General features: G+C 43.9%; 1 protein-coding gene across 1 annotated transcript in view; it reads right to left on the bottom strand.

The window, feature by feature from the left end:
• The window catches only part of PYROXD2 (pyridine nucleotide-disulphide oxidoreductase domain 2), a 332,144-nt gene that overhangs the window by 61,385 nt on the left and 245,107 nt on the right, over positions 1-25,652 (bottom strand). The window contains exons 13-14 of the mRNA XM_085606329.1: positions 22,538-22,692; positions 9,325-9,431 (exon numbers count right to left, since the gene is read on the bottom strand). Coding sequence (XP_085462455.1) covers positions 9,325-9,431; positions 22,538-22,692 — 262 coding nt within the window. The remainder of the gene's footprint in view (positions 1-9,324; positions 9,432-22,537; positions 22,693-25,652) is intronic.

Here is a 25,652-nt window from a genome sequence, read left to right as displayed (position 1 = left end):
TAACTGAAACTGAGCTACATCGCCCAGCACTGAAATGGAGCACGTCCTGGACTTTCTGCCAGATCATGACTGTTTCCCCAGATTGGTGCTTACCCGCGACTCAGCATCATCTCCAAGTTGCTTCACAGTTTCTATGCATACATCATAATTCTGTGAATTCAAGATAAGCCAGGCATATACTTTATTATTATTTTTTGTAACTTGTGCAGTGATCTTAGGAGCTGACAACTTTGCATCTACCACATGTTGAGTACATGATAGTTTGTTTTTTGGTATCTGGATGGAATAGGGCCTCAGCCCTCTGTAAGCCCCACCTGCGACCATTCATGGAGGTCACCATAAAGGAGTAAGGCTTGGTCTTTCGTACAAAAGACGACGCAGGAGAGAATTGTCTTCAGTGTCAGGAAACTAAAACATACCTCTTCTAGTCTTACTTTCATGCCTACACGTTTTTTTAGGTTAAGCTGTTACTTAATGTGTGTTGGATCACATATATTTATACATATCGTGCTTCCAATTTTGAATTCCACAGACTTTTACTGTATAGGTATGTCCAGTTTTATCAGTTGGTAATGATCTTATTTGTAATCTATTGTGAATGTCATGCTCCGCGAAATACCCAAACATACAGATGCATTTTCAGCAGATCTGGAGTCAGGTGACACCAGCTACTTAAACATTAATGAATACATGGTCTTTGGTTTACCACATACCTCTAGGTGCATAATTTCCCCTGTGAAAGAATTTAGAGAATTTAAAATAATGATTACATTTATTTTCTCCGCCACATTAGTAGCTGCATCAGGGGCATGGGCTACTAACATTTACACCGGAAATCCTGCAGAGGTTTGAGATGTAATATATCATATTGCATCAAGCTGCATATGAGAGCAATCACTGTGCAGAACTGACCGGAGAACCACCACAGTAGCCAAAAGGATGCATCAGATGACTTAGAAGTTGTGTCATAAGTTTCATATAATGGCCACACACCTGACAAACCATATGTACAGTTAGAAAGAGTGACAGGGATAGGTTGGGAATATTGTGGAGTAAGGATTAATGTTGATTAGAGTGCCGGTAATAAAGATCCACTGAAGGACAGACAACAGAAGAAATATTGCAGATTCAGAAAATATATGGTATGCAGCTAAAATCTTAACTTTGAAGCAACGTGCTCAGATCACCACCTGTACCCTGCCTAGAGTATGAATCCCAGACAGGTGTATTGCCTTGAGAGGGCATCAGCAACATGTTAAGATATATGGGTAAGTGATGGGTGGATAAGAACACTGCTACTCCTCTAGTCCCCTATGTGAGCCAATAATCGTTTCCAGCCCAAGCTGCAGTGTAGCCTTTTCCACTCCGCACTTTCTTATAATGAAGAGTGGGGACAATACCAATGGTCTTCAACATGGTGGCCAGTCTTGAAACTGCAATGCCAACAATTCTCTCCAGGGCTCTTTTACTGTTATTGGGGCACAGGTGGTAGTTCTCAACAACTACCGAAACAACTCGAAGCAGGTATTTTTTACCACATACAGAAACTGCATTCTCATGATCACAACTTCATCAATTCAAGGGCAATGGAGAATTATTTGCTGAAAGAAAAATGGCAGGATCATCACCTAGAGCAAATTGTGACTCAGTTGAAACGATATTAAACAAAATCACCACTGTCTTGGCCAAATTCAATTTGAACCAACTTTTCTGCATCCATGTTTTTATTACTCCATTATCAACATTAATGCCAATATTCTCCAGAAGCTGTAGCTAATCTGATGCCAAGTTGATGGTTATCCTCAAATGACTGAAAACTAATCCTGTGATCATGGATGAGCAGAAGAAGCAATCTAATGAAGATATAAAAAGGCACACAAACAGTCTAGAGCAGGGATGAACTCTACAACCTAGATGTGTTGATGGGAAAATGCAGGATCTCGAGAGGATCATTGTGCAAAAATCCTCCCCGAATGGAGAATCCTAGCTATTCCTTCTACTGCTGACCCAAATCAGATATCAGATCCATAATTTTCAGGATCCTGTCAGAGATATTGCACAGCTGAAAGGCTAAGACTTCCTCAACTATTTTGCTCACCACTTCACAGCCAGCTAAACAGCATTAGCTCTGGGAATAATCAGAGTTAAAAATTTCAACTAAGGAGCTGTGCAAGTCTGCTTAAGGTGCACGGCAACCAAGGATGAGAAAAAGAGATGCAATGATTTTCTGTAGAACTGAGGGGAAGTATTCTGGAATTAAGGAAGGAAACCATATGGGACAGGGGGAAATTCATAATCAGTTGCTTCTACGAGTGCTATCAGATTACACATTTCTGCGATAGCATCAGGCTGGAAATAAACTGACGAGACATTTCAAGCAGAGATTAAAAATCTAATTTGGGAGTAGGCAAAATAATAGTGCCTTGACACCTTAGGGGGCTTAACCGTCACCACTCAGTTGGCTCTGCTGGTGTGCACCTCTAACCTGGTGGCCTGTCCACCAAAGACCCTCCTGATCACAGTGATGGTCTCTCCGTCCTATTTAGGGTGAGGTGACAATTACTCATTTTCCCTGCAGCTGACTGCTGTGCGAGGAATGGCCTACAAGTGGCCCCCCACACACACAGGATGAACACACCTGCTCATTAGGCCACTGATGTTTTGAATTCATAAAACAAACTCCCCCTTTAGGGGGTTGTTTTGTCAATTAAAAAAAGTATCATGAGCGGGCCCTTTAAACATGGTGCCCATTCAGCAACCTTTCGGTGTTGTGATGGGAGCTGCCACAGGGGCAGGTCACCTAACAGCACAGAAATCCCTGCCCGGCAGACGAGGGTCTCTCAACAGGGCAGAATCTCCATGTCATGGTGGCAAAGGCTATGGACTTTGCCACCCTTGTGGGCTGTCCTTTAAAGTCTAAATTACCCTAAATTACTCAGTCTGATTTGCCAGTTTATTGCCTTTGCAAAATTAGATAGCTAGTTGATGTTCATTTGAGTGTTTTGCAGATATATTTCTCAATCTGGCTGAGTCTCTGTCATTTCTGTTTCAAGGCCTTTGGGTCCTCTTTGTCATATACAGACTGTCATGCGGTTATCCTATATTTCTTTTTAACCAGTGTGTACTTTGGTAAAGTCTCTATGAGATTTTTGGTTGGTTCTAATGCTTACAAATTGCTGAGCAAGAGGTTCCTTTCATATCATTACACACAAGACAATGTAACTTTTTTTTGAAGGTTTTAAAAACTGTATCAATGTACAGCGAAAATAAAGGATGAGGCGCTTACACCATACAATAGAAGTCAACACTAGGCTATTCAGATGAACACTTCTGTCTAGGATTAAATCAATAATGTGTCTACTGTCATTGCCATTTAGCAAAGGTTTCGAAAATGTAAGGGGAAAGTATAGGATAGGTGTTCAGACCATACACTAGACGCTAACACTAGGCTACTTAGTTTGAATCAATAATATTTCCTTTGCCAAAGTCGAAATCCCTCTCCAGCAGGGCTGCTTATACACCCCAGATTGCTTCTGAAGGATAATATGTGAAATGGCTAATGAGCACAATCAGTGAATACTTTAGAAATGTTTTTCTAAAACAATTCCTTTATGTATGTATTTCAATTGGCAACAGTTCAGTAATAACAAGAGAGGCAGGTTTCGGTAATGCTAAAACAATCCCATTTTTCCTGATGCTAATGATGAGTCAGAGTTTACCATGTGATCTTGTAAAAACTCTGATCTAGCGTAAATGATAGTGTAATCAAAAATGTCCCTTGTCAGAGGATCTGTTTTGATGCCAAGATTTCTAGACTGAGTGGGTGGTTCTGTTTACATCTAATTTATTGGGTTTCAGGATTTTAGCATTGTGCGGGGTATATTTACAAGTGGATTGTACCACCGGAACGTTTTACGACGTTCTGGTGGCGCAATGACCTGCACCATATCTGCAAAGTGGCGTTAAGCCACTTTGCGTGGCTGAACACCCCTTTGAAAATATGGTACCCTTTCACGCAGTTTTCTGCATGAAAGTTGCGTGCAATGGGTGTTGCTGTGGGCGTTCCACTGCAATACCCATTGCTTTTTGACACTGCACCAGATTTACAAAGATCTGTAAATCTGAGGCAGTGCCAAAAACGAACGCAATGCAAAAGCAGGCATTAGATTGTCAAACGAGGAGAAATAATTTTATTTCTCCTAGTTTTTTCAGCGTGCTGCAATCTGCAGTACACATAGAAAGAGCAAACGCATTTAATGATTTTTTATATGTAGTAAGGTGTCCATCCCTGCACATACAAAATCATTAAATAATGGCAATCTGCTCCTTCTATGTGCAACACACATAGAAGTAGCAAATCGCCATTATTGATTGCTTATGTGCTAGAAGATACACCTTCCTGCACGTAAACAATCATTCACTGCAATGGAAGCTCCCTTGCACTATGGCACAAGGGTGTCTGTGTTGGCGCTAGGCAGCTATTTTTAGATCCAGCGCAAGGGAAAACACAGCAGTGCACCGTTTTACTGTAACTACGGTGGATCCCTGTGTTTTTTAAATGATGCGGCACTGCAAAATTTGCAGCAGCGATGTGCCGTTTCCTTGCAGATATGCCCCTTAGTGTCAAAATCCACCCTTGTAGATTCCAGAGAGGCTATCCTGGTCCAGCAGAGGAAACCCAGCAGGAGCACTGATTAAACCTGTCCTTTTGGGGACAATAATTTACATGCATGTGAGCAGGAATGCAGCTGCAAATCTATAATGTGCTCTGGAGTGAAAGTTGCAGAACTGGCATTCTGGAGAAAGCATAGAGGGGGCTGGAGGGCAGAAAGAAAGGGTAATTATGTAGAAGACCTGAAGAGGCAGTTGTGAAGGAGAGAGATCTCTTCAGAAGGAGATTTATGCTGACGAGGTTACATGCAGACACGGTGTTGTTTAAAGAAATGGGGTTGAATGTAAGAGGCATGCGTAGTCAAAAGAGGGTGCAATGGGCAAGGGGTAGAAACAGTTTGCAAGGTTTCATGGCAAGGGAGATGCTGCATCTAAAGAGAGGCCTACAGAGGCGAAACTCAGGAAAGGGACATCAGCCCATTTAGAAACATTTTGCATTACTCAGCTTTGAAAAGGGTTTGGAAAGTAAGTAACAAAGTTTTTAGCATGTGCTGGAATGAGAGCAAACAGGCCTGCGTAAATGACATGAGTGAGGGCATTCTGGAAAGCAATTTGAACATTTGGTGCTCACAGGGCAAAAACTGAAGACAAGCGATCATGAGCATATGGTCCACATTCAGTCAAGGGCACAGACAGTATTATTCTCAAACTACTTAATTGATTCAAAGTCTAAAATCACCACCCTTAGTGAAATAACTTTGGACTCATATTCAGTCGTGGCTAATGACAGCATTTAGCTAAAACATTAGATTAACTCGAAGTCTAGACTCACTACCATATCAGAAAACAACTTCTTAGAAGTGTGTGGGGCATAGTTATGATGTGCACCTAGAAGCACATGGAGGCTAAAACATTTGGAAGATTAGTTATTTTGAGGTGGGAGTGTCATTTAAGATTCACGGTACATTTGGAAATGTATATGTGTCATGAAATTGAATAGATATTGTCATACAGAAGTACCAGATGCTAGAGCTGGGTGTAAAGATGCAGATGTTGGTGATTAGAGATTTGATTAGAGGAATATGTATTAACAGTACATTCTGGCCGGCCGCCTTGTGAGTGTGTTTCCTTCAGAGCGGATGTCATCGTCTCTCCAGGACAGACAATCTCAATGCAATGTTGCATGCGAAAGGAAGCTAAATGTGTGTGAAACTAGACCTAACATCCTCCTATGATCATGCACACTGGGTTTGAGATTCACCATGTTATGACTGTTCTGAGATACTTCCCATCTGATTTTGAGTTCACCAGTGCGGGCTCGTACCTGGTTTCTCACTCACAGATTATTCCTGCTGGAATCTGTGCACTAAACATGGCTTGGTTCTGGAATAAGTAAGTGGGAAATGGTACGTTGTTTTTTCCCCGTGAGAGATGGAATTGATCTAGAAGGATTAAGGCTGATTTTAGGGGCACAGTTAAAATAAAAACAAGAAAGTGTTCCTGTTTGTTATTGAGGTTTTACGCATTGTTAGACCTGGCATCTTTTGGCGTGGTTTCCCATTTTGGTTTTTGACCTCTTGTTTTTGACTGTATGCTGAACTTCATTTTTGCTGGCTTAAGTACTCTGTGCACTTTTTCACTGCTTACCAGTGATAATGTGTGTGTGCTCTGTGTCTAAAATGTAATGGCATTTGGTTTCTCCATGATTGCCATATTTGATTTACCGATAAATCCATAGTACAATGCACTACCTGTGCCCAGGGTATTTGCGCGCTTTAAAAATTGCACAAACATAAACATAAACATAAACATAAATCAAATGCTACTAGTGGACCTACGGCACCGATTGTGCCACTCACATGAGTAGACCTTCAAACATGTCTCAGGCCTTCCATTGCAGAGTCTGTGTGTGCAGATTTTGAACTGTTATTTTGACCTGACAAATTCACCTACTTGTCAGGCCTAAACATTCCTTGTTATTACACATACCACCCCTACAGTAGGCCTTGGAGATACTCCGGGCAGGGGGCAGTGTACTTAAAAGGTAGTGTACTTTTAAGATTTACATGTCCTGGTAGTAAAATACGCCCACATTCATATTTTACTACTGTAAGGCCTACTTCTCCCTTAGATTAACATTGGGGCTGCCTTGTAACATTTTACAAGTGTAATTTCCAATTTGGAAAATATAGGAAGAGTGAGTTTGGTGTCTCTGGATTAACAATTTAAAAATACATCTTTCAGTGAAGTTGATTTTTAAATTGCCTATCTGAAAATACCACTTTTAAAAAGTTGTACGTACAAAAAAAGAAGTAGCAGTTAGGATGCCCTCAAAATAGACTAATTCAACTAAAGTACTCAATTATTCCAAATTATAATATGTAGAAAGTGTGCAACTGGTAGTGGGCTCTGTCAGCCGCCTAATAAAAATGTAAGCTATGAGACCTGGATGAATTTCCAAGGACTACAGATACACTACTAAAAAGTCACTTAATCCTAAGTGTACAAGCAATTACATATGAACTGATTAGTATGTATTAAAAATTGAAATCAATTGTGAACTTAATAAACTTCAGTTCACACATGTGAAACAAAACATTAAAAAATGTATGAAACGAGGATGAAGACGAGTAGTAGAATCTGCTTTTATGCTGTTGATAGCAGATAATCTTCAGAAAAGAAAGAGCCCATTAATATGTATTGTTTAAGCATTCTGTACAATTGTGAGTAGTTAATGTTAACCAGACATGAATTCAGCTGTAGATCCCTCTGAAAATTGAGTGTCTAATTCACAAACGGCCTTCTCAGTCATGGCGGAGGCCTCGCAGTCGCGGCGGAGGTCCCACACTCATGGCGGGACCTCCGCAATGGAAACTGTTGTACACAGGTCCCGCCACGAGTGCGGGACCCCAGATGCGACAGTGAGGTCTCCGCCATGACTGCAGTGGTTGTTTGCGAATTAGACCCTCAGTGAGGAAGGATAAAGGTAAATCATTATTTAATTATAGATAGGCTTAGATCATTCCCCAAGGAACAATTACAAAATTAAGTATTGAATTAGTATTTTCTAATGAAAATTATTATGAATTTTATATTCTCTGACTAGGTTTGAGATGGTCTACGAGGGTAAATAAGATCATAAAATGACTCGTGGGCATAAGGACTTTATGCTGTTGCAAAGTGCGTGGCCACTTCCTATTCAGTAAGCAAAAGTGGACAGTTAGGTCAGAAGTAATGCGGTTGAGACTGCTCCTTCCAGACTTCAGCTCTGGTTTAGAAATGTTAACCAGTTACGCTGCCCACATCCTACAATGACGCCATCTGTGTCTTTGCTCCATTCGGAGATATTCAAACAACTGACATATTTAAGGTCATATGACCACAATCTGCATTGTCCTAAGTTACAACCGGCTCTTGTTCAGTATGGGATCCCTCAGCACTTTGATTGTTGTTTTGGTGATATTTATATTTGCTAGGTTTCTCCTACCACCAAGGTTGCATCCTAGTGCCCATTACTGTTGGCATTTCAGTCTTGGAATTCGAGGTAGATTCTTCTGTCCTAGCTGTTGGTTGGGACGCCCCTGATAGTTATTCTTCACCTACACACAGATCATTTTCTTTACTGTACTGTGAATGAGAGAACATCTTTTATTTCTCAATGCTTTGCAGCTCTTTCCTGGGTATTACCTTTGATTCTGGTTGCACTGCATGACCAGAAAGAGGTTACTACAAAAGAGGTCAGATAGATTAGTGCTGATTTCCTTATTGAATACATAATATTGATGTCGGTATTTGTCTGGGTGGAGGTTATGCTTTCCTGTGTCTTCTCACTTATTTCATCGAAGATATTCATCATACCTGACATTTCTTTTTGCAGATAGTCTTTAAATACCCCCAGAGAATACATTACAGTGTTTCGTCTAGGAACAGTCTAAAATCAATATACTTGCCTGTGGTACTGTGCTAAAGCCAGTCGGCTACTTGAATGTTGCTCAAAACTCTCAATTGCTATACTCTTTATTTGGTTAAGCTCTTGGCCATGGCTTCAATTGAAGCAGCCTTCCTATTGCCATTTTTAGGCTATACCCAATCTGTCTTTACTTTCTGAAGATATGACCTCCAGAACATTTCACCCTTATTGTGATTTTTTTCAGCAATGTGCAATGTGCTAACATATTCTTGTTTCTTCTTTAGGATATAACTTTTCTATTGTACACAACCATCGTGAGTTCACTTTTATGCTAGATCATTGATATAATATTTCTAAGACCTCTCATGTTTTTTGACTTTCAAGAATTTAAATCCTATCTTGTACTGCTCCTCAGGAATAGTGTGGCCTACGTGTATGTCCATGGAGTTACCTGCATGTAATCTAATATTTGTAGGTTAGCAGCCACCTCCCTCTCTACTGATCTTTCTGAAGCTTATCCGTGTCAATTCAGAGGTGGTAAGGCACAGTCAGCTGAGAATTAAAGGTTACACATACATTCCAATCATCATCTGCAGAACACATCGGACACAGCGTAATTTAAAATGAATTTCTGCTTTTAGAAGGCAAGTACACAACTGTAAATGTCCAATGAGCAGCAATTGCTGAGTCTCCAACATCATCTTTAGATTGAATTAGGTTCATCCTTTTAAATGACAACCTTATAGGTGATATATCACTTGATGTATGCAAATGTGTGAGAAAAAAATGGATAAGATACTCACCCCTCCAGTGAGCCCAAAGATGCGTTCCAGGTCTGGTGGAGTTAATATGTCTCTGCCTATCACAGATGCCTTAAAGCCTGGTGCATACTGCTCAATGCAGTCAAATACTAGGGTAAAAAAGATGGCTAAGTCATTACCATATTTTATACCTCTATGACAGTGGCATTTAAAGTAGTTCTTTTCGGAAGCTCTTTTAAATGATATGCAACATGGATACCCATAACTTTGATTTCTCCAAAGCACATCTTCAGCAAGCCTCCTGGTCTACAGATGTGGTCAGTATCACATTATAACCCACGGCAGTGTTGTTTCATAAGAGGGAGAGCTGAGAGGAAATTATTTAAGTGAACATCAATTATCACGGACAATAGATGCACATTTCTTTTTAAAATATTGAAGAAGAGGAATAGGAAAGGAAGCAAGCTGAAGCAGATGTAGGAAATACGAAGGTGCAGAAAGAAGCAGTGCTAAAGCTGTTTGCAGCAGGGAATCACAAAGAGGGAGCAGAAACAAGTATTTTTACTGTATGGAAAAATGAATAGACAATAAAACATCAAGAACAAATTACATCTACTCCATTCATCCTCATCAGGAGCAAGGATGAACAATAATCTAATGCATAAATCAGCCACCATGTTTTTATTGCCTAATAATCATCACTTGCCAACAGATGTTAAAACATAACCCAAACTTTCATCAGAAAAGGTTGGGTCTAACAATATTTAAGTAACAAATAACTGATTGACCAGTTAGTGACCACCAATCAGACCTAGATTCTCCTTCGTATGTCAACTCCTGACTCAGCAATATGCACTGGTCCTATAAACATACTTTCGAAATGCAAGAGCTAATAACCAGGAACTAATTTCACTCTGTCTGCCTTACCAAGACTTGGTTTAGATGCATTTCCTATACCATTCTTTATCCACCAACCTTTAAACTACTATATAAAACCAGAAATTCAAAGAGAAAGAGAGCAATTGTTACTAAATGTACAAAATACTGAAAAAATATGAAGCCAAAAAAACACACCACCCAAACTTGAACAGAAACCTTGTGCAAGTGCAAATATGTAGTGTATTATGTTCGTTTACATGATTTCTCAGTGTACATGTTCGAGGAAGGACTACCGAGGATTTTGTAGACAGAGGTTTGTGCAATGGTACCTCTTCAAAAGAGGCAAGCTCAAGTCTCATAATCAAAGCAGGGGGACTGGGTGCTGTAATGGGACACATACCCACAAGGATATCCTTCCTGGCGGAACCCAAATTTAGAGTCCTAATCAAGTTATGTGGTGGTTGTGACACTAACAATACTGGAGAACACATTCAAACGGCAGTTTATTGGCAAGGTCCAATCATGAATTCAAGTCTTGGAATCTTTAGGGCCGTAAGAATTGGAATCACAATTTCAATGGTTACAATACCAGTGGGATTGGAGAAGGCACGGGCTGACTAGAACGCGCCGCCATTATGGCGGTCGCACCAGTCCCCGGCCTCTCGAAGGGGGGGGGGCCGCGTCAGCGAGTGACGCAGCACTCCTCCCCCCGCAGTAGCCAATCAGGAGTGAGGCTATTTCTGCACCAGAAGCACTCCAGTGCTTCCGGCGCACAACGTCCCGCTAACGTCCAGGCTGACCGGTCTTAGCCGGTCGGCCTGGCCATCCGCTTTAAGAGGAGGTGGTGGGGAGCAGAACAGTCTCTTGTTCTTGCTCCCCACAGATAGGGTCCCCAGGCTGGCTGCGGGGCCACAACGTTCTTTCTTTTCCCACCCACCATCCCCTAAGGCAGGTATTGTTTGTAGGTTGGTTTCCCGGGTTGGGTATTGTGTCTGATTATTTGTCCCCCTTCTTTCTAAAGTATTGGCAGGGAACAAGAGCAAAGTTATCAGCGTTTCTTATGCACGTGCGGGGTGGCCCTAGGCCCACTGGGAAGGATGACTCCCCCGGCCCACGCACCCCGACAGCCTACCTACCGGCTGTTACTACCCCCTGGAGTTATATGGTGCTGACCATTGAGGACCGAAGACTATGCTTACCAATCATGACCTTACCGCCTGACCAGAGACACCCTAAATACGACAATATCTAAATGAGAGAGAAATTTGAAGTCATGTTTTATCTATACCTTATTACAGAAACGCTGATAACCTTGCTATTGTTCCCTGCCAATACTTTGGAAAGAAGGGGGCCAAATAATCAGACACAATACCCAACCCGGGAAACCAACCTACAAACAATACCTGCCTTAGGGGATGGTGGGTGGGAAAAGAAAGAAAGTTGTGGGCCCGCAGCCGGCCTGGGGACCCTATCTGTGGGGAGCAAGAATAAGAGACTGTTCTGCTCCCCACCACCTCCTTTTAAAGCGGATGGCCAGGCCGACCGGCTGAGACCGGTCAGCCTGGACGTTAGCGGGACGTTCTGCGCCAGAAGCACTGGAGTGCTTCCGGTGCAGAAATATCCTCACTCCTGATTGGCTACTGCTAACAAAACAAATTAAAACATTATATACAGAAACTTTACGCAGAAAGTACAGATACATTTTGACAGTCAGATATTCCACGGCTAACCTTAACATAGTCTAATACACAAAACACTCCTGCCGTAAATCTATCAATACCTGTTATTTACTTTCTGCGTGTCCCCTCTCTAGCCTACGGCAAAGTCAATGACTGGCAGCTCCCCCGTTCCCCTGGTCCCCGTATACTATCAGTTACCAAAATAATAACCAAATAACCAAATAATAATTACCAAAATAATAACCCAGGGCCTGAGGAGAAGATCGTGTGTTCTGTTAGGCAGGAAATTAGCAGATACAATCTGCCCAAGATGATGGAGGTGTTAGAACACTCACCAGTTGTTCATTGGCTGTTTGGCCTCAGAAAGCTCATGTGGCTCTGACACAGTTTTAGCAGATTCCTATCTATATCCATGTCGTAAATTAAGGCAGAATGTGATTAAGCATTTACTGAAAACATTAGTGTTTCCCTTTTATCGTGTTTTCCTCATATGTTGGCCGAAGTCCGGACTCCATTTTGTATTGACATGCTGCCACGTGTTCACCACGAGGAGAGTCCGACTTCTGTGTTAGTTGCTCTTGTAATCTGCCTAGCAACAGTTATAAATAGCTCCCTCCTGTTCATCTGGCGCATGCCCAGACTTGACCACATCTGTTATAATTAGCTTTGCTTGACCATGTGTTTTCGCGGGCTCAAGGAGTGTGTTAGCTCCGCCCATGTATTGATTTAGAATCGAGAATGACCCTAAATGGTAATGTTCTTCGACTCCATGTACTATCCACCCACTCATGAGCCCCTCTGTTGTGTATAAAAGGGGACTGTGTACGCAAGTTCTGTGTGCTACTCCTTGCAATACTGAAGAGTGTTGTGTGGATTGTAGGACCACCCTTAAGGGTTAATAAACATTGTTTTTGTACTTTGCAGTTTCCGTGCCAACTTCCTTATAGATTTCGTTACAGAAGAGCGAACCCTTGTCTCTTGCGGGCCTAGCTGGGGCTTGTATTCATCAATTGGCGCCCGTCACGTGGGGCTCATCGGCGACTCGGATGCTCGAAGGACTGGTCGCGACGAAGGTGAGGAGTTTGGCCGGGGACGTGATCACTGCCAGCGGCGTCTTAGCCTTGGCATCCCGAGGTTTTTCTTCCTTCCCTTCCGAGCTGACCATCTGGGTGGCGCCGGTCATCGACTGAGACCTCTTCTGTCGGTCCTGCCGTGAGAGCCGTTTGGGCGATTGTGGAGCTTGGCAGTTGGAACCTGGACTCTTGATTGGTAAGAACCGTTGTACGGTACTTGCTCCGAGTTTTGAAGCCTGGTCTGGCTATTTGAGTTTGATTGATGGTGACTAGTCATATTTTGAATTTGTCTTTGTGAACATATATGCGTTGCAACACATATAGGCAGGTAATGTGGAGAAATTTCTCCGGAGCTGTGCAAACTTGGAACGGCGCAACGATTAAGTGCCATTTTTTTTTGATAATACTGCATATTTTGCATTATTCCTAACATGCCTGCTTTTAGCGCACTCCGTAAGTGGTGCTGCTGTCTGGGTAACCGGTTGAACCTCGAGGAATCTGCTCCAGCTCCCCCAGAGGGGACTCCTAATAGGGATATGTATGTGAAGCATGGTCTTTCTTCCATAATGTACAGCACATTGTGGAGGAAATATACCAAGAAGGATCCTGAGTTGCGATGGCCTTTGTATGGATCGTTTGATATGCGTAAGATTGAGTATGTGGAACAGTGTATGTGTAAGCGACGTGCTCGTCAGGATATGTTTGAGTGTGTGCGGTTATGGGTGAAGGAAGTGCGTGAGCGAGAGAAACGTGAGAAAGCATTGTTTGATAAGGAGCAACGAAAGAATGATCATGTGCGAGCACAAGAAGCAAAGCGTCGGGAGGACAAAGAGCAGACGGATAGACAAGAGAAAGAACGTAGGCTACAAGTTTCGGGTCAATATGTTGTTCGCCAGCCACTTTATCCTGTCCTTAATAATCCTGATGACGATTTTTATTTACTAGATCGCTCTCCGCCCCCTTATGTTGGCGCATCGGCTCCGCGGCCGCAAGATTCTGACCCGGCTTCGGGTAAGGTAGACACACGGTCCATGTTGTCAGCCGAGCAAATGGCTGAGCTTCGACAAATCTCCTTCCGTGCGCTGAAAGGCAAGGTATCCCAGGAGGAATTATTTCAAATTTGGGGGCCATGGCAGGAGAGAGATAAAGTGTATTTTCTGGGTCATTTCGCGGATGAAGTGATTAATGCTTTCCGAAAATATTCTCATGTTTTTGAGCCTGACGAAGTGTCTTCGGATGCCAGAGCAATACGTAACGGTGCTTTTTCTCCCTCTAAGGCTCCTGAGGCGGCTCGGCGGCTGTTCGCCTTGCGGGACGAGGTACTGGCCCTTCGAGAGAAAGCACGCCAACGAGCGGAAACGGAGAAGCAGTCGGATTCGTCTGCAGCAGAGGGCCACCCATCCGCCTCCCAGTCAGATAAGGATGACATAGTGCATGCTAAACCAATGCGAGAGGCGGCGCCTTTGTATGTTCCTCCTAAGGGAGCGGGGACTAGCTCCGATATCAACTCCGTCGATGCTAAGGGATATTTCGTGTATAATTGGGTTTATACTCCATGGCATAGAGCCGATGTTATGGCGTTAAAGAATGCATTACCTGACCCCCGCAAGAATCCAGCGGCCTTCTATGAAGAAGTCGAGGGGGCCTTGAATTCTTGCATTATGACCTTAGCGGATATAGATCTGTTCTTTGGCCTTATTCTACCACCGGACACGTGGCGATCTGTCCGAAAGGTGGATGATATAGTTGCTTTTAAGGCCCGGTGGTCTGACCTTGAGGATGAGGATAGGGAGCGGAAGCCCGCACAGAAACCTCCCCGGAATATTCTAGATCTCCCTGCTGCTATTGTGGCTAAATTAAAAACAATAATCCCCCCCAAGAAGATTGACTGGAATATGTTGGCGGCATGTAAGCAGAAAGTTGATGAGTCAGTGGCAGATTTCTTCACGCGCTTTGAAGAAACGTTCCATGATTTTAGTGGCCAGTCGCTTACCGACGACACAGGCCGCCATCTTTTTGCGGACAAATACGTGGCTAATCTGCTGCCGGCAGTTGCGGCCCGGTTAAAAGCGAGTGAGAGTTCTTGGTCCTCCGCGACACCGACGGCCCTTCTGACCATCGCCCAGTATTATGAGCGTCAGGAGCACGAGGCGAAGGGCCAGGAGGAGAAGAAGTCGAAAGATCTCAAAACGAAAGTTATGTTAGCGCAAGTATATGGCCCGCCCCGCCGGGGTAATAACAATAGGGGAAGGAGCGGATTTTATGGTCCCCCTTCGGGCCGACCTGATTTGAATAAAAACCAATGTGCGTACTGTAAGCAGTTGGGCCATTGGGCCAGGGAGTGCCCAGCGTTGCGCGCTTCGCGGCAGGGGCACACTCCGGGTGGCCAGAGAGGTAGAGGGGGCTTCTCGAACTTTAGAGGGAATTCCAACGATAATGCCCGTTTCGATACTGCCGGACAGCACCGAGATAGCTCCAATGTTTTCGATCGCCAGCACCAGTATCACGTGTCGGACAGCGATCGATTGGGATATCACGATTCTCAGCATGCATAGGAATGCGTAGGATGGGGGTCCGAATCAGTTGAGGTGCCGGTCGATCAGACGGGTCCTTATGTATCGGCTGAGGTTTTAGGTTCTACTGATCAGTTCCTAGTGGATACAGGAGCGACACGTAGTGCATTGTCTAGGTACTTGGTTCCGGGGGCTCCCCCATCCGGCTCAATAGTTACATCGGTAGGGTTTGACGGTACACTTTCCCGAAGCCCTCTTTCACAGCCCCTTGCATTTAAAGTTGATTGTTTTTCTGCGCCTTGTCCGTTTCTGCTTGCTCCGTACACACCGGATAACATTATGGGCCTTGATATGTTAAAGCATTTTAGGGCTACAATTCGCTGTTCCCCTGAGGGTGTGAGGGTGATTTTAAATGACAACTACCCCCGATCTGGGCGGATGTGTACGATCTCAGAGGATGCGTTGTTGGCTACCCTCCCCCAAACTTTATGGGCAACGTCGGACACGGATGTGGGACAAATGGTGATTCCTCCGGTCCACATTAGTGTCCAGGAGGGGGCGGTGCTACCGCGCCTCCCCCAGTATCGTATTTCCCAGGAGGGCGAGGAAGCTCTCATACAGATTGTGCAAGATTTGATCGCAGTGGGAGTAGTGGAAGAAGTCCCCTATAATATCTGTAACAGCCCGATTCTCCCTATTCTGAAAAAGGACACGGATGCAAAGGTTTATCGGTTCATAATTGATTTGAGGGAGGTGAACAAGATCGTGATACCTCAGTACCCGGTGGTTTCCGATATCACGACGTTGCTCACCCTGGTTCCGCCTACGGCGACCGTGTTCTCAGTGATTGATTTGAAAAATGCCTTCTTTTCTATTCCCATTCACCCTGATAGCCGATTTCTTTTTGGGTTCACATTAAACAATAGATCTTATCGTTTTTGTAGAATTCCCCAAGGTTATACAGAAAGCCCTAGTATTTACAGTCAGGCTTTGAAGCGACAGTTGGACTCCTTTGCCTTACTCGAGGGGGTCGCCCTCATTCAATATGTCGATGACATCCTGTTGGCGGCTGACACCCTGGAGTTGTGCGAGAAAAGCACGATAGCCTTACTTTCCTTTTTAGCATCCCACAATCATAAGGTCTCTAGGAAGAAATTGCAATTCTGTAGACCAAAGGTGACTTATTTGGGTCACCTTTTGTCTAAGGAGGGGCGTGCACTCACACCAGATCGTATCCAAGTAATTTTGGACACACCAAGGCCATCCACGCAGAAGGGCGTGCGTGCATTTTTGGGTCTTGTTTCTTTTTGTAGACAGTGGATATTGGGGTTTTCACACATAGCTAAGCCATTACTAGCGCTCTTGACAAAAGACACGCCCATCCCGATCCCCTGGTCAGATGAGTGTGACGCTGCTTTTCAGCAACTAAGACAGGCCCTTTGTTCAGCACCAGTGTTAGGGACCCCTGATTATGTAAAACCCTTTTCGTTGTATGTGCATGAGAAAGATGGATGTGCATTATCAGTTTTAGTGCAGATGCACGGCGACAAGCAACGCCCGTGTGCATACTTTTCGGCTGTGCTTGATCCTGTCGCCCGAGCATTACCAGGGTGTTTTCGCTCGGTTGCGGCGACAGCTGTGTCAATACGGCAGAGTGAAGGAATTGTATTGTCCCATAAACTGTTGGTGTTAGTTCCCCACGCTGTTGATGCCCTGCTTAACCAAACAAAGACGCAGCATTTGACTAGTGCCCGTTTAACGGGATATGAGTTGACGCTTTTGGCTCCTCATATTACGTTGAAAAGGTGCGTGACATTAAACCCGGCCACATTGTTGCCATACCCCGAGACCCAGCCTGAGGCACAGAAAGCGCATGATTGTATTCTTGTGACTGAGGAACAGACAAAGGGTCGTATTGATCTCCAGGATACGCCCTTTCCAGATGTAGATGGAGAGTTGTGGGTGGATGGATCATGCCTGAAGCTACCAGATGGTACGACTTCAGCAGCGTATGCAATTACCACGTTACAGACGATAGTGGAAACAGCACGCATACCACAGAAATCAGCTCAAGCAGCGGAACTGATAGCGTTAACACGAGCATGTGAGCTCAGTACAGGATTGTGTGTGAATGTTTACACAGACAGCCGCTATGCCTTCGGAGTAGCGCACGATTTCGGCCTACTCTGGAAGGAGAGAGGGTTTCTAACGTCACATGGGGTACAGATAATGCATGGGGAGTTAGTTCATAATCTTTTAACTGCATTGACATACCCAAAGAAAATCGCCATTGTTAAGTGTAGCGCCCATAGGAAAGTGGTTGATAAGATTGGAGAAGGGAATGCGTTAGCAGATCGAGTAGCACGGGAGACTGCGATGCAGCCCGGCACTACTGCCATGTATGTAGTGAAGTCACAGGTGGAGAGATGGCATGATGCGAAGGAGCAAGTGCGAGAAATACAAAAGACCGCTTCTGACAAAGAGCGGGAGCAATGGGTTAGCGAAGGAGAACTGGATGACGAGGGTTGCTGGAGAAATAAGCAGATGGATAGATGGAAATTACCCACGGCCTTTGTACAACCTATGGTTCAGATGGCACATGGGCTAGCACATGTTGGAGCTTCCGCAATTGTGAAATTGCTTACCCAAGTCTGGGAGCATCCAGAGATTGCTAGCACAGCAAAGAGGGTGGTGCAGACCTGTATGATCTGCCTGAGGTATAACCCAGGGAAAGGCACTCGAACTCCAGCAGGAGGATTTGCGACACCCACTGCACCCTTTGAGGTTCTGCAGATGGATTACATCCAGCTTGAGCGCTGTAACAATTTGAAGTATGTTCTAGTAGTGGTTTGCGCCTTCAGTAAGTGGGTTGAGGCGTACCCTGCGAAAGACAATACTGCAATGACTACAGCGAAGCTATTGCTGAAAGAGTTTTTCCCCCGATACGGCGTCTGTAGACTTCTGTGGAGTGATAATGGCCCTCACTTTGTAGCGGATGTTATAAAGTATGTCTTGAAGGGCCTAGGCATCACTCAGAAGTTCCATGCCGTGTTCCACCCTCAGTCTGCAGGACTAGTCGAGAAGTATAATGGTACACTGAAGCTTAAGATCGCCAAAATTCAAGCTTCAACATCTTTGACTTGGCCAGACGCCTTGCCACTGGCGTTATTGTCAATTAGGTCAGTGCCACACTCTCGAACCGGCCTTACGCCCTATGAGATTGTATTTGGACGACCAATGAACATTTGGGGTCCACCAAGGCCTAAGGCTGTGTATGATGTACCTTGTGTGATGATGGGTGATTATCTGGCACAGTTAACGGATAACTTGGTTTCTATTCATCAACAGGTCCGAGAGGCGCTCCCTGATCGGTCTACTGGCGAAGGACATGGTCTCCGGCCCGGAGACCATGTGATGATAAAGGTCTTCGATAGATCGAACAGTTTGGAGCCGAGATGGATCGGACCTGAGCAAGTCCTTCTGGCAACGAGGACGGCAGTGCGAGTCTCGAACAGGAAGAATTGGATCCATTCCTTGCACTGTCGAAAGGTACCGCCCGGATTGGTGGAGTCTGCCGTGCTGACCGATCAACGAGAAGTCCTAGCAGCAGAGACAGGCCGTGTTGCAAGGCCAAACGACACTGAGGAGCTCTTTTCGGACCACACGACTTCTGGAGGAAGGCGATATCATCTGCGACCAAGGAAGTGAGATCTTCAGTACTGGGACCTACTGTCAGAACGGCCCTTGGGTTAGTGAAACGGAGAGCCGCTGAGGCAAGGGGGGGGGATCAGCCCTGCATTAGTGTAGCGACACCCGTCTTGGCCCGTTGGTGAAGAAATCAACCGCTGCCCAAGGGGAAGAGTTCTGACAGACTTTTAGTTTCAGGAAGATATTAGGGTATTGTTTCCTTTGACATGGAGAAGAAGAAGATTTTTTGTGCGTTGGGGTTCATGCTAACAGTAGCTATCGTTGGTATAACCACATGGTTTGTGGAGGAGGCAACTCCAGCTCGAGAGACACTTGTGTTGACGACTCCAGTGCCTGCGGAGCACTACTTTTACACATTGCCATATCAGGAGTTGAAGCATCGACAATCTTATTTGAATAACACTTTCATTCAGATGCTGCATCATACCCACGTTGCTACGAACGCTACGAACTGTTGGATATGTGGGATGATGCCAGCCCATCAGAAGAAAGGAGGTACGCCATTCATACCACTTCCTTTCTCTCATAACGGCTCTTGTAGAGCATGGTACACTCTGTTGTTTGCTACTCGAAAACCGACAGTGGGACGATTGCTTTTCAGACTTAATAAAGAATGCCATCAGGATAAGAATGGATATCCACAAGCGAATGGAACAATTTGGGAATGGGAAGAGTACCGACCAGACAATGAATCCATTCCCTATATCTTTACGAACACTAGAGACACTATGGGGAAGGACAAGTTTGTGATCCAAGTGGCACAAGCCCAAGCGGACCTGTGTGTCCAGAGTGTGGGTTTTATCCCTGTTGGTGTCAGTGATTGTTTAACTGTTCTGAATATCGACGGACTGAATAACAGCACCTTCCTAGCATCCCATAATACCTATTTTGTATGTGGAAATAAAGGTTATTACCGTTTGCCGGCTGGGTGGTCCGGGGTATGCTATGTATCATTCTTATTACCTCCTGTATTCCTAGCTCCCGCATCTTATCATAAGGATCTGAAATTATTGAATAATGTGACTGTAAATAGGTATAAACGTACTTTATCAATTGACGATGTAGATCAGACTGACACCAGTCTGCAGCAGTATATTGATTTTAACTTAGGACTGTTTTTCTTTGTTGGAGCTGCCCTGAACAGTAGGAAGATCCGAAGATTAACAAGAGTGGTAGAAGCTGTGACAAATCAGACTGCTGCTGCTCTTGGGAATCTTACGGAGGAATTGCAAATTACTAGAATTGTTGCATTGCAGAACCGTATGGTATTGGATGTAATGCTAGCTGATCGAGGAGGAGCCTGTAAAATTATTGGAAGTAGCTGCTGTGTGTTCATTCCTGATCATACGCCATCCGTTTATAACGCCATCAATAAACTGCATAAAATTGCAGCTGAGATCCATACAGAAAACGGCACTTGGTCCTTTTCTGGATGGTTTTGGGCGTTAATTACCGCCTGGGGATGGAAGGTCCTAACTGGTCTCTGCATTATTATAGCAATTCTGTTCTTTCTCTGTATGTGTATTCAATGTGGACCATTATGTTGTTCTGTATGCATTTCATTCTGCATTCCAGATAAGAAAGCTATTGCCGAAGTTGCCCGCCAGAAGGGTCTAGCTAAAGAGGTTAAAGGAATGATGATAATTGACATATACGATGATTATTCTTGGAAGCCAGATGTCTTCAGTAAATGCTGAAAGGGTCGTCTGTCGTAAATTAAGGCAGAATGTGATTAAGCATTTACTGAAAACATTAGTGTTTCCCTTTTATCGTGTTTTCCTCATATGTTGGCCGAAGTCCGGACTCCATTTTGTATTGACATGCTGCCACGTGTTCACCACGAGGAGAGTCCGACTTCTGTGTTAGTTGCTCTTGTAATCTGCCTAGCAACAGTTATAAATAGCTCCCTCCTGTTCATCTGGCGCATGCCCAGACTTGACCACATCTGTTATAATTAGCTTTGCTTGACCATGTGTTTTCGCGGGCTCAAGGAGTGTGTTAGCTCCGCCCATGTATTGATTTAGAATCGAGAATGACCCTAAATGGTAATGTTCTTCGACTCCATGTACTATCCACCCACTCATGAGCCCCTCTGTTGTGTATAAAAGGGGACTGTGTACGCAAGTTCTGTGTGCTACTCCTTGCAATACTGAAGAGTGTTGTGTGGATTGTAGGACCACCCTTAAGGGTTAATAAACATTGTTTTTGTACTTTGCAGTTTCCGTGCCAACTTCCTTATAGATTTCGTTACAGAAGAGCGAACCCTTGTCTCTTGCGGGCCTAGCTGGGGCTTGTATTCATCATCCATGGAGGTGTACAGCAAAGTGAGAACAGAGTCACTCATCCCTCAATAGATGACTTCATGTCAGTGGGTAGGCTACAAAGGCATGAGCAAAGAGACTCAGAGTCAGCACCAGGCCAGAGGCAGCTGTAAAATGAGAGGGATCTGTGCCGGTAAGCAGATTCATCCCATTGATGGGTTGAGTCTGACTGGAATCTTCCCTGCAACAACATCTTCTGGGGCACAATCTGGCACTGAGAGTTGCATAAGCACTTCTGGCCTAACCCTGTATATTTTCTTAGGGGCATCCCTTATGACAATAGGGTTCAGGTGGCATCCAAGGGTCCTAACAGGGGGATTCCATTCCTGCTCCTGCAGTTCTCTACCTCGGGCCTATATCACTGCCTGGTGATGCTACAAGTGTGGTGAGCATGGTGTGAACCTCGTGTTCCAAGAGGAACTGCCCACTGTATTACTTCTGCTCCCATTGCCTTAATGCTTCAGTTCTGTGTGTGCGCAAGGGAAGGTTGCACTGATAAATCGTGAGCTGCGCCTTTTCTGTGTGCATGAATGAAGCTGGCACTGCTACATCTGCTCTACCTGTTCTGTGTGAGGGGCATTTACTCTGCTGCTATCTGCTTAGTACTTGTATTGTGAGCATGTGTGTTTGTCAAGGAGGCTTGCACTGCTGATGCCCTGGTGGAACCTGACTGATGAGCATATGGGAAGCTTGCAATTTTGAAGCCAATGTGTTACTGGTTGCTAAGCAGCTACCTTTTAAGCTACAGAAATACTAAAATATGCTCAGAAATATAAAAACATTTTGTGTGAGATGGCAGTTTGTACTGCGAGTGCCCATGAAATTCTTAATCTTTGTGTGAGAGGGAAAGCTTGCAGGTGGGGTGAAAGAGAAATGGCTGTGGAGCAATAGACAGTGGATGGAAAGAGTGAGGTGAAATGGAGAAGTTGGCTGGGTGTCGTATAATAATACGCAGATCCAGGGGCTAAGGAAGGCAGGCAGCTGGATATAGATGTGTGCACTGAATCTGTGTCAAAGGGGAAGGAGGACAAGATTTAGACACAGCAAGGTATAACAACAGGAACCGTTTTACTATAATTTACCTCTGTCAGCATAGGCGTTCCTTTCATGGTCATCCCATACTTTGCCTCCAGCAAGGTTGTACGGCGTATACTGGGTAAACAGGGAAATAACATGGCACCCACGAGGGGCCAGTGTGGGGTCCAGGACGGAGGGGATGCAGAGTTCAATCATCGGCCTGGTAGCAAAGAAACAAAGTGAGCAAGTCAGCTATGAACCCGGTCCTCTGGAAGGAAGGATTAACACAAACATTCAATTCTGCTTTCAGAGATGTTTCACAAAAGAGTAAGCTGAAAAGGATATTACTGGAAATCTACCAAGGGAGATAAGGTGCTGCATGCCAGGCTCTGTGCTTGATCCATTCAGAAGCATGAGCAACCAAGCTGATTCAAAGGTGAGACTTCAGGGGTTCTTCATTTAACCAGGGCTATAGGTGCTCTGTCTTTAAGAGAATGTTAGACTCCAAAGGCTCATTGGTTCTCTCTGATAATTATATGAACCAAACCTAGATCAAAAGGGGTGGAGTAAATATTCAGACTGCATACAGTATAACACTTCTATTGCACATGCAATAAAGCTAGAGTGTTCGAGTTGATATTCTATATCAAACTAACATCACTCGAATAACATCTTAAATATATTCCAGAACAATTTAAATCACTCAAATCAATAAGAAAACAGCATAACACACAGAAAATACAATTGTAACACTGGGCACCCACGTTATACTCAATTGATACTGCTTCTGATTACTGACTGCTAAAGAAAGATATGATGGTCATTTTGTTACAACATGGAGGACCACAGTCTTTGCCCTAAACATAGTACTTTCTATCAATAGTGAAGCTGAATTTAATCACAGTATAAACCATGTCAGCAGTGAAGTAAGAAAACAAGATTCAGGTACCATATGATCAAATGTCCGAGTTCACATGAAGAGTTAAGAGTTGTGGTAAAGTGAAATCTCACTTTGTCATGCAGTTATGCATGTAGGAAAATTTGGGGTAGCATGTGTTAGTTGTTGGTGTTCCTTGTGTTGTATACTATAGTGTGGTAAAGCCTGTCATTGAACACAAACTTCGTCATGGAGATTTCCTCGATAAACCCACCACTCCATTTTCTGGCACAACCAGGAGCACCGTCAATAAGAAAACAGAATAACACACAGAAAATACAATTGAAACACTGGGCACCCACGTTATACTCAATTGATACTGCTTCTGATTACTGACTGCTAAAGAAAGATATGATGGTCATTTTGTTACAACATGGAGGACCACAGTCTTTGCCCTAAACATAGTACTTTCTATCAATAGTGAAGCTGAATTTAATCACAGTATAAACCATGTCAGCAGTGAAGTAAGAAAACAAGATTCAGGTACCATATGATCAAATGTCCGAGTTCACATGAAGAGTTAAGAGTTGTGGTAAAGTGAAATCTCACTTTGTCATGCAGTTATGCATGTAGGAAAATTTGGGGTAGCATGTGTTAGTTGTTGGTGTTCCTTGTGTTGTATACTATAGTGTGGTAAAGCCTGTCATTGAAAACAAACTTCGTCATGGAGATTTCCGCGATAAACCCACCACTCCATTTTCTGGCACAACCAGGAGCACCGTCAATAGCGTGGGAAGAGTGGGTGCACGTTTGATAACTATTTGGAGGTACTAGACGGGTTAGAATTTAGTTCTAATTAAAAAAGAGCAATATTGCTAAGCTCCTTGGGGAATGAAGGGCAACACATGTTTAAGCACTTACCCAAAGCCATAAATCAAGCTGGAAGGGCCACTGAGGATGTGTATGTAGAAGAAAGGAAGAGGTTGGAGTTAAGGTTTGCAAGAGCACCAACGTGCTTATGCAAGGATATACATTTTATACTCAACCATAAAGGTCAGGAGAAACAGTGGATGAGTTTATAAAACGGTTACGGGAATGTTCGGTAAAGTGTAAGTTTGATGAGATGACCATGAGATGAGATGACCAAGGATCGTTCAGGACAGGAGTCGTGAGATGCAAGAGAGGTCATGGGCTGCCAAGGACCCTTCTTTAAAAGATGCAGTAGAAATAGACAAGATAGTAGAAGGATCTGAGTACTGCATTAAGGAGATGGATAGGAAGGATGTTAAACGGTCTGGGGAGGTATCGTTGCTGGAGAGTGAAGTTGCTATTGCATCCAAATGGCCAGCCAAGAATATATCAAACCCAAGTAGTGGCAATAGAACCTTTAGCAAAAGTTGCAACAGGTGTGGCAACAAGTGTGGCAGTAATTATGGCTCATCTGATTCTAGCAGTTGTTATGCTTTGGAAAGTACTGTAGAAAGTGTGGACGCAAGGGTCAATTTGCCAGGATGTGCAGGGGTAAAGATCTTGGCAAAGGAAAATGGCAATGGGAAAGTCCAGGGATCTTTGTGGAGGATTCCACAGACAGGGTTTCGTGTGTCAATGAGGTCTGTGAAACACGTGGAACTATGGGCAGAACATGTAGGCCTAAAGCTGAATTTACTATCGGGAACAATTTGTGGAAGTGATAGTGGATTCTGATTCACTGTATACCATAATTTGTCAAAAAAAAGGAATTGTTACAGGAATGGCCATCAGTTTCTTTGCTACCAAAAGATATCAACCCCGGTGGGTATCAAGGCGAACAAACTGATATAATTGTGTACATGGACATTGTGTTCAAAGACAGATGCACAAATGGCAAAGTGTATATGGCAGAATCTGGACCACCAGTAGTAGGGTAGTATCATCAGTATGATTTGCACATCTTTATTAATCCCCGAGCTCCATCACAGCTTATGATTGTGGAGTATACAAAATTGGAAGAGATTCTACAGGGGGCGAATAGTATTTTTGAAAAATTATGGGTGAGTTAAAAGGCTATGTTCACAAAATAAAATTGAGACAAGGGGCCATACCAGTACAGCATAAAGTCAAGAGAGTACCCATTCTGGTTAGAGAGGAAGTGAAGAAACTACTGAGAGAAATGCTTGAAAGTGGGATGAATGAACCGGTTGAGGCATCAGGTTGGATATCACCTATGGTTATCACAAAGAAGAAAGATGGCAAAATAGGATTTTGCATTGATTTAGGAGGATTAATTCAAAATATTGTAGCGGATAGTTTTCTGTTGCCTGACA

This window comes from Triturus cristatus, chromosome 1_2 (genome assembly GCF_964204655.1).
Source record: "Triturus cristatus chromosome 1_2, aTriCri1.1, whole genome shotgun sequence".
In the NCBI taxonomy this organism is placed as follows: domain Eukaryota; kingdom Metazoa; phylum Chordata; class Amphibia; order Caudata; family Salamandridae; genus Triturus; species Triturus cristatus.
This window is presented reverse-complemented; position numbering and strand designations above follow the sequence as displayed.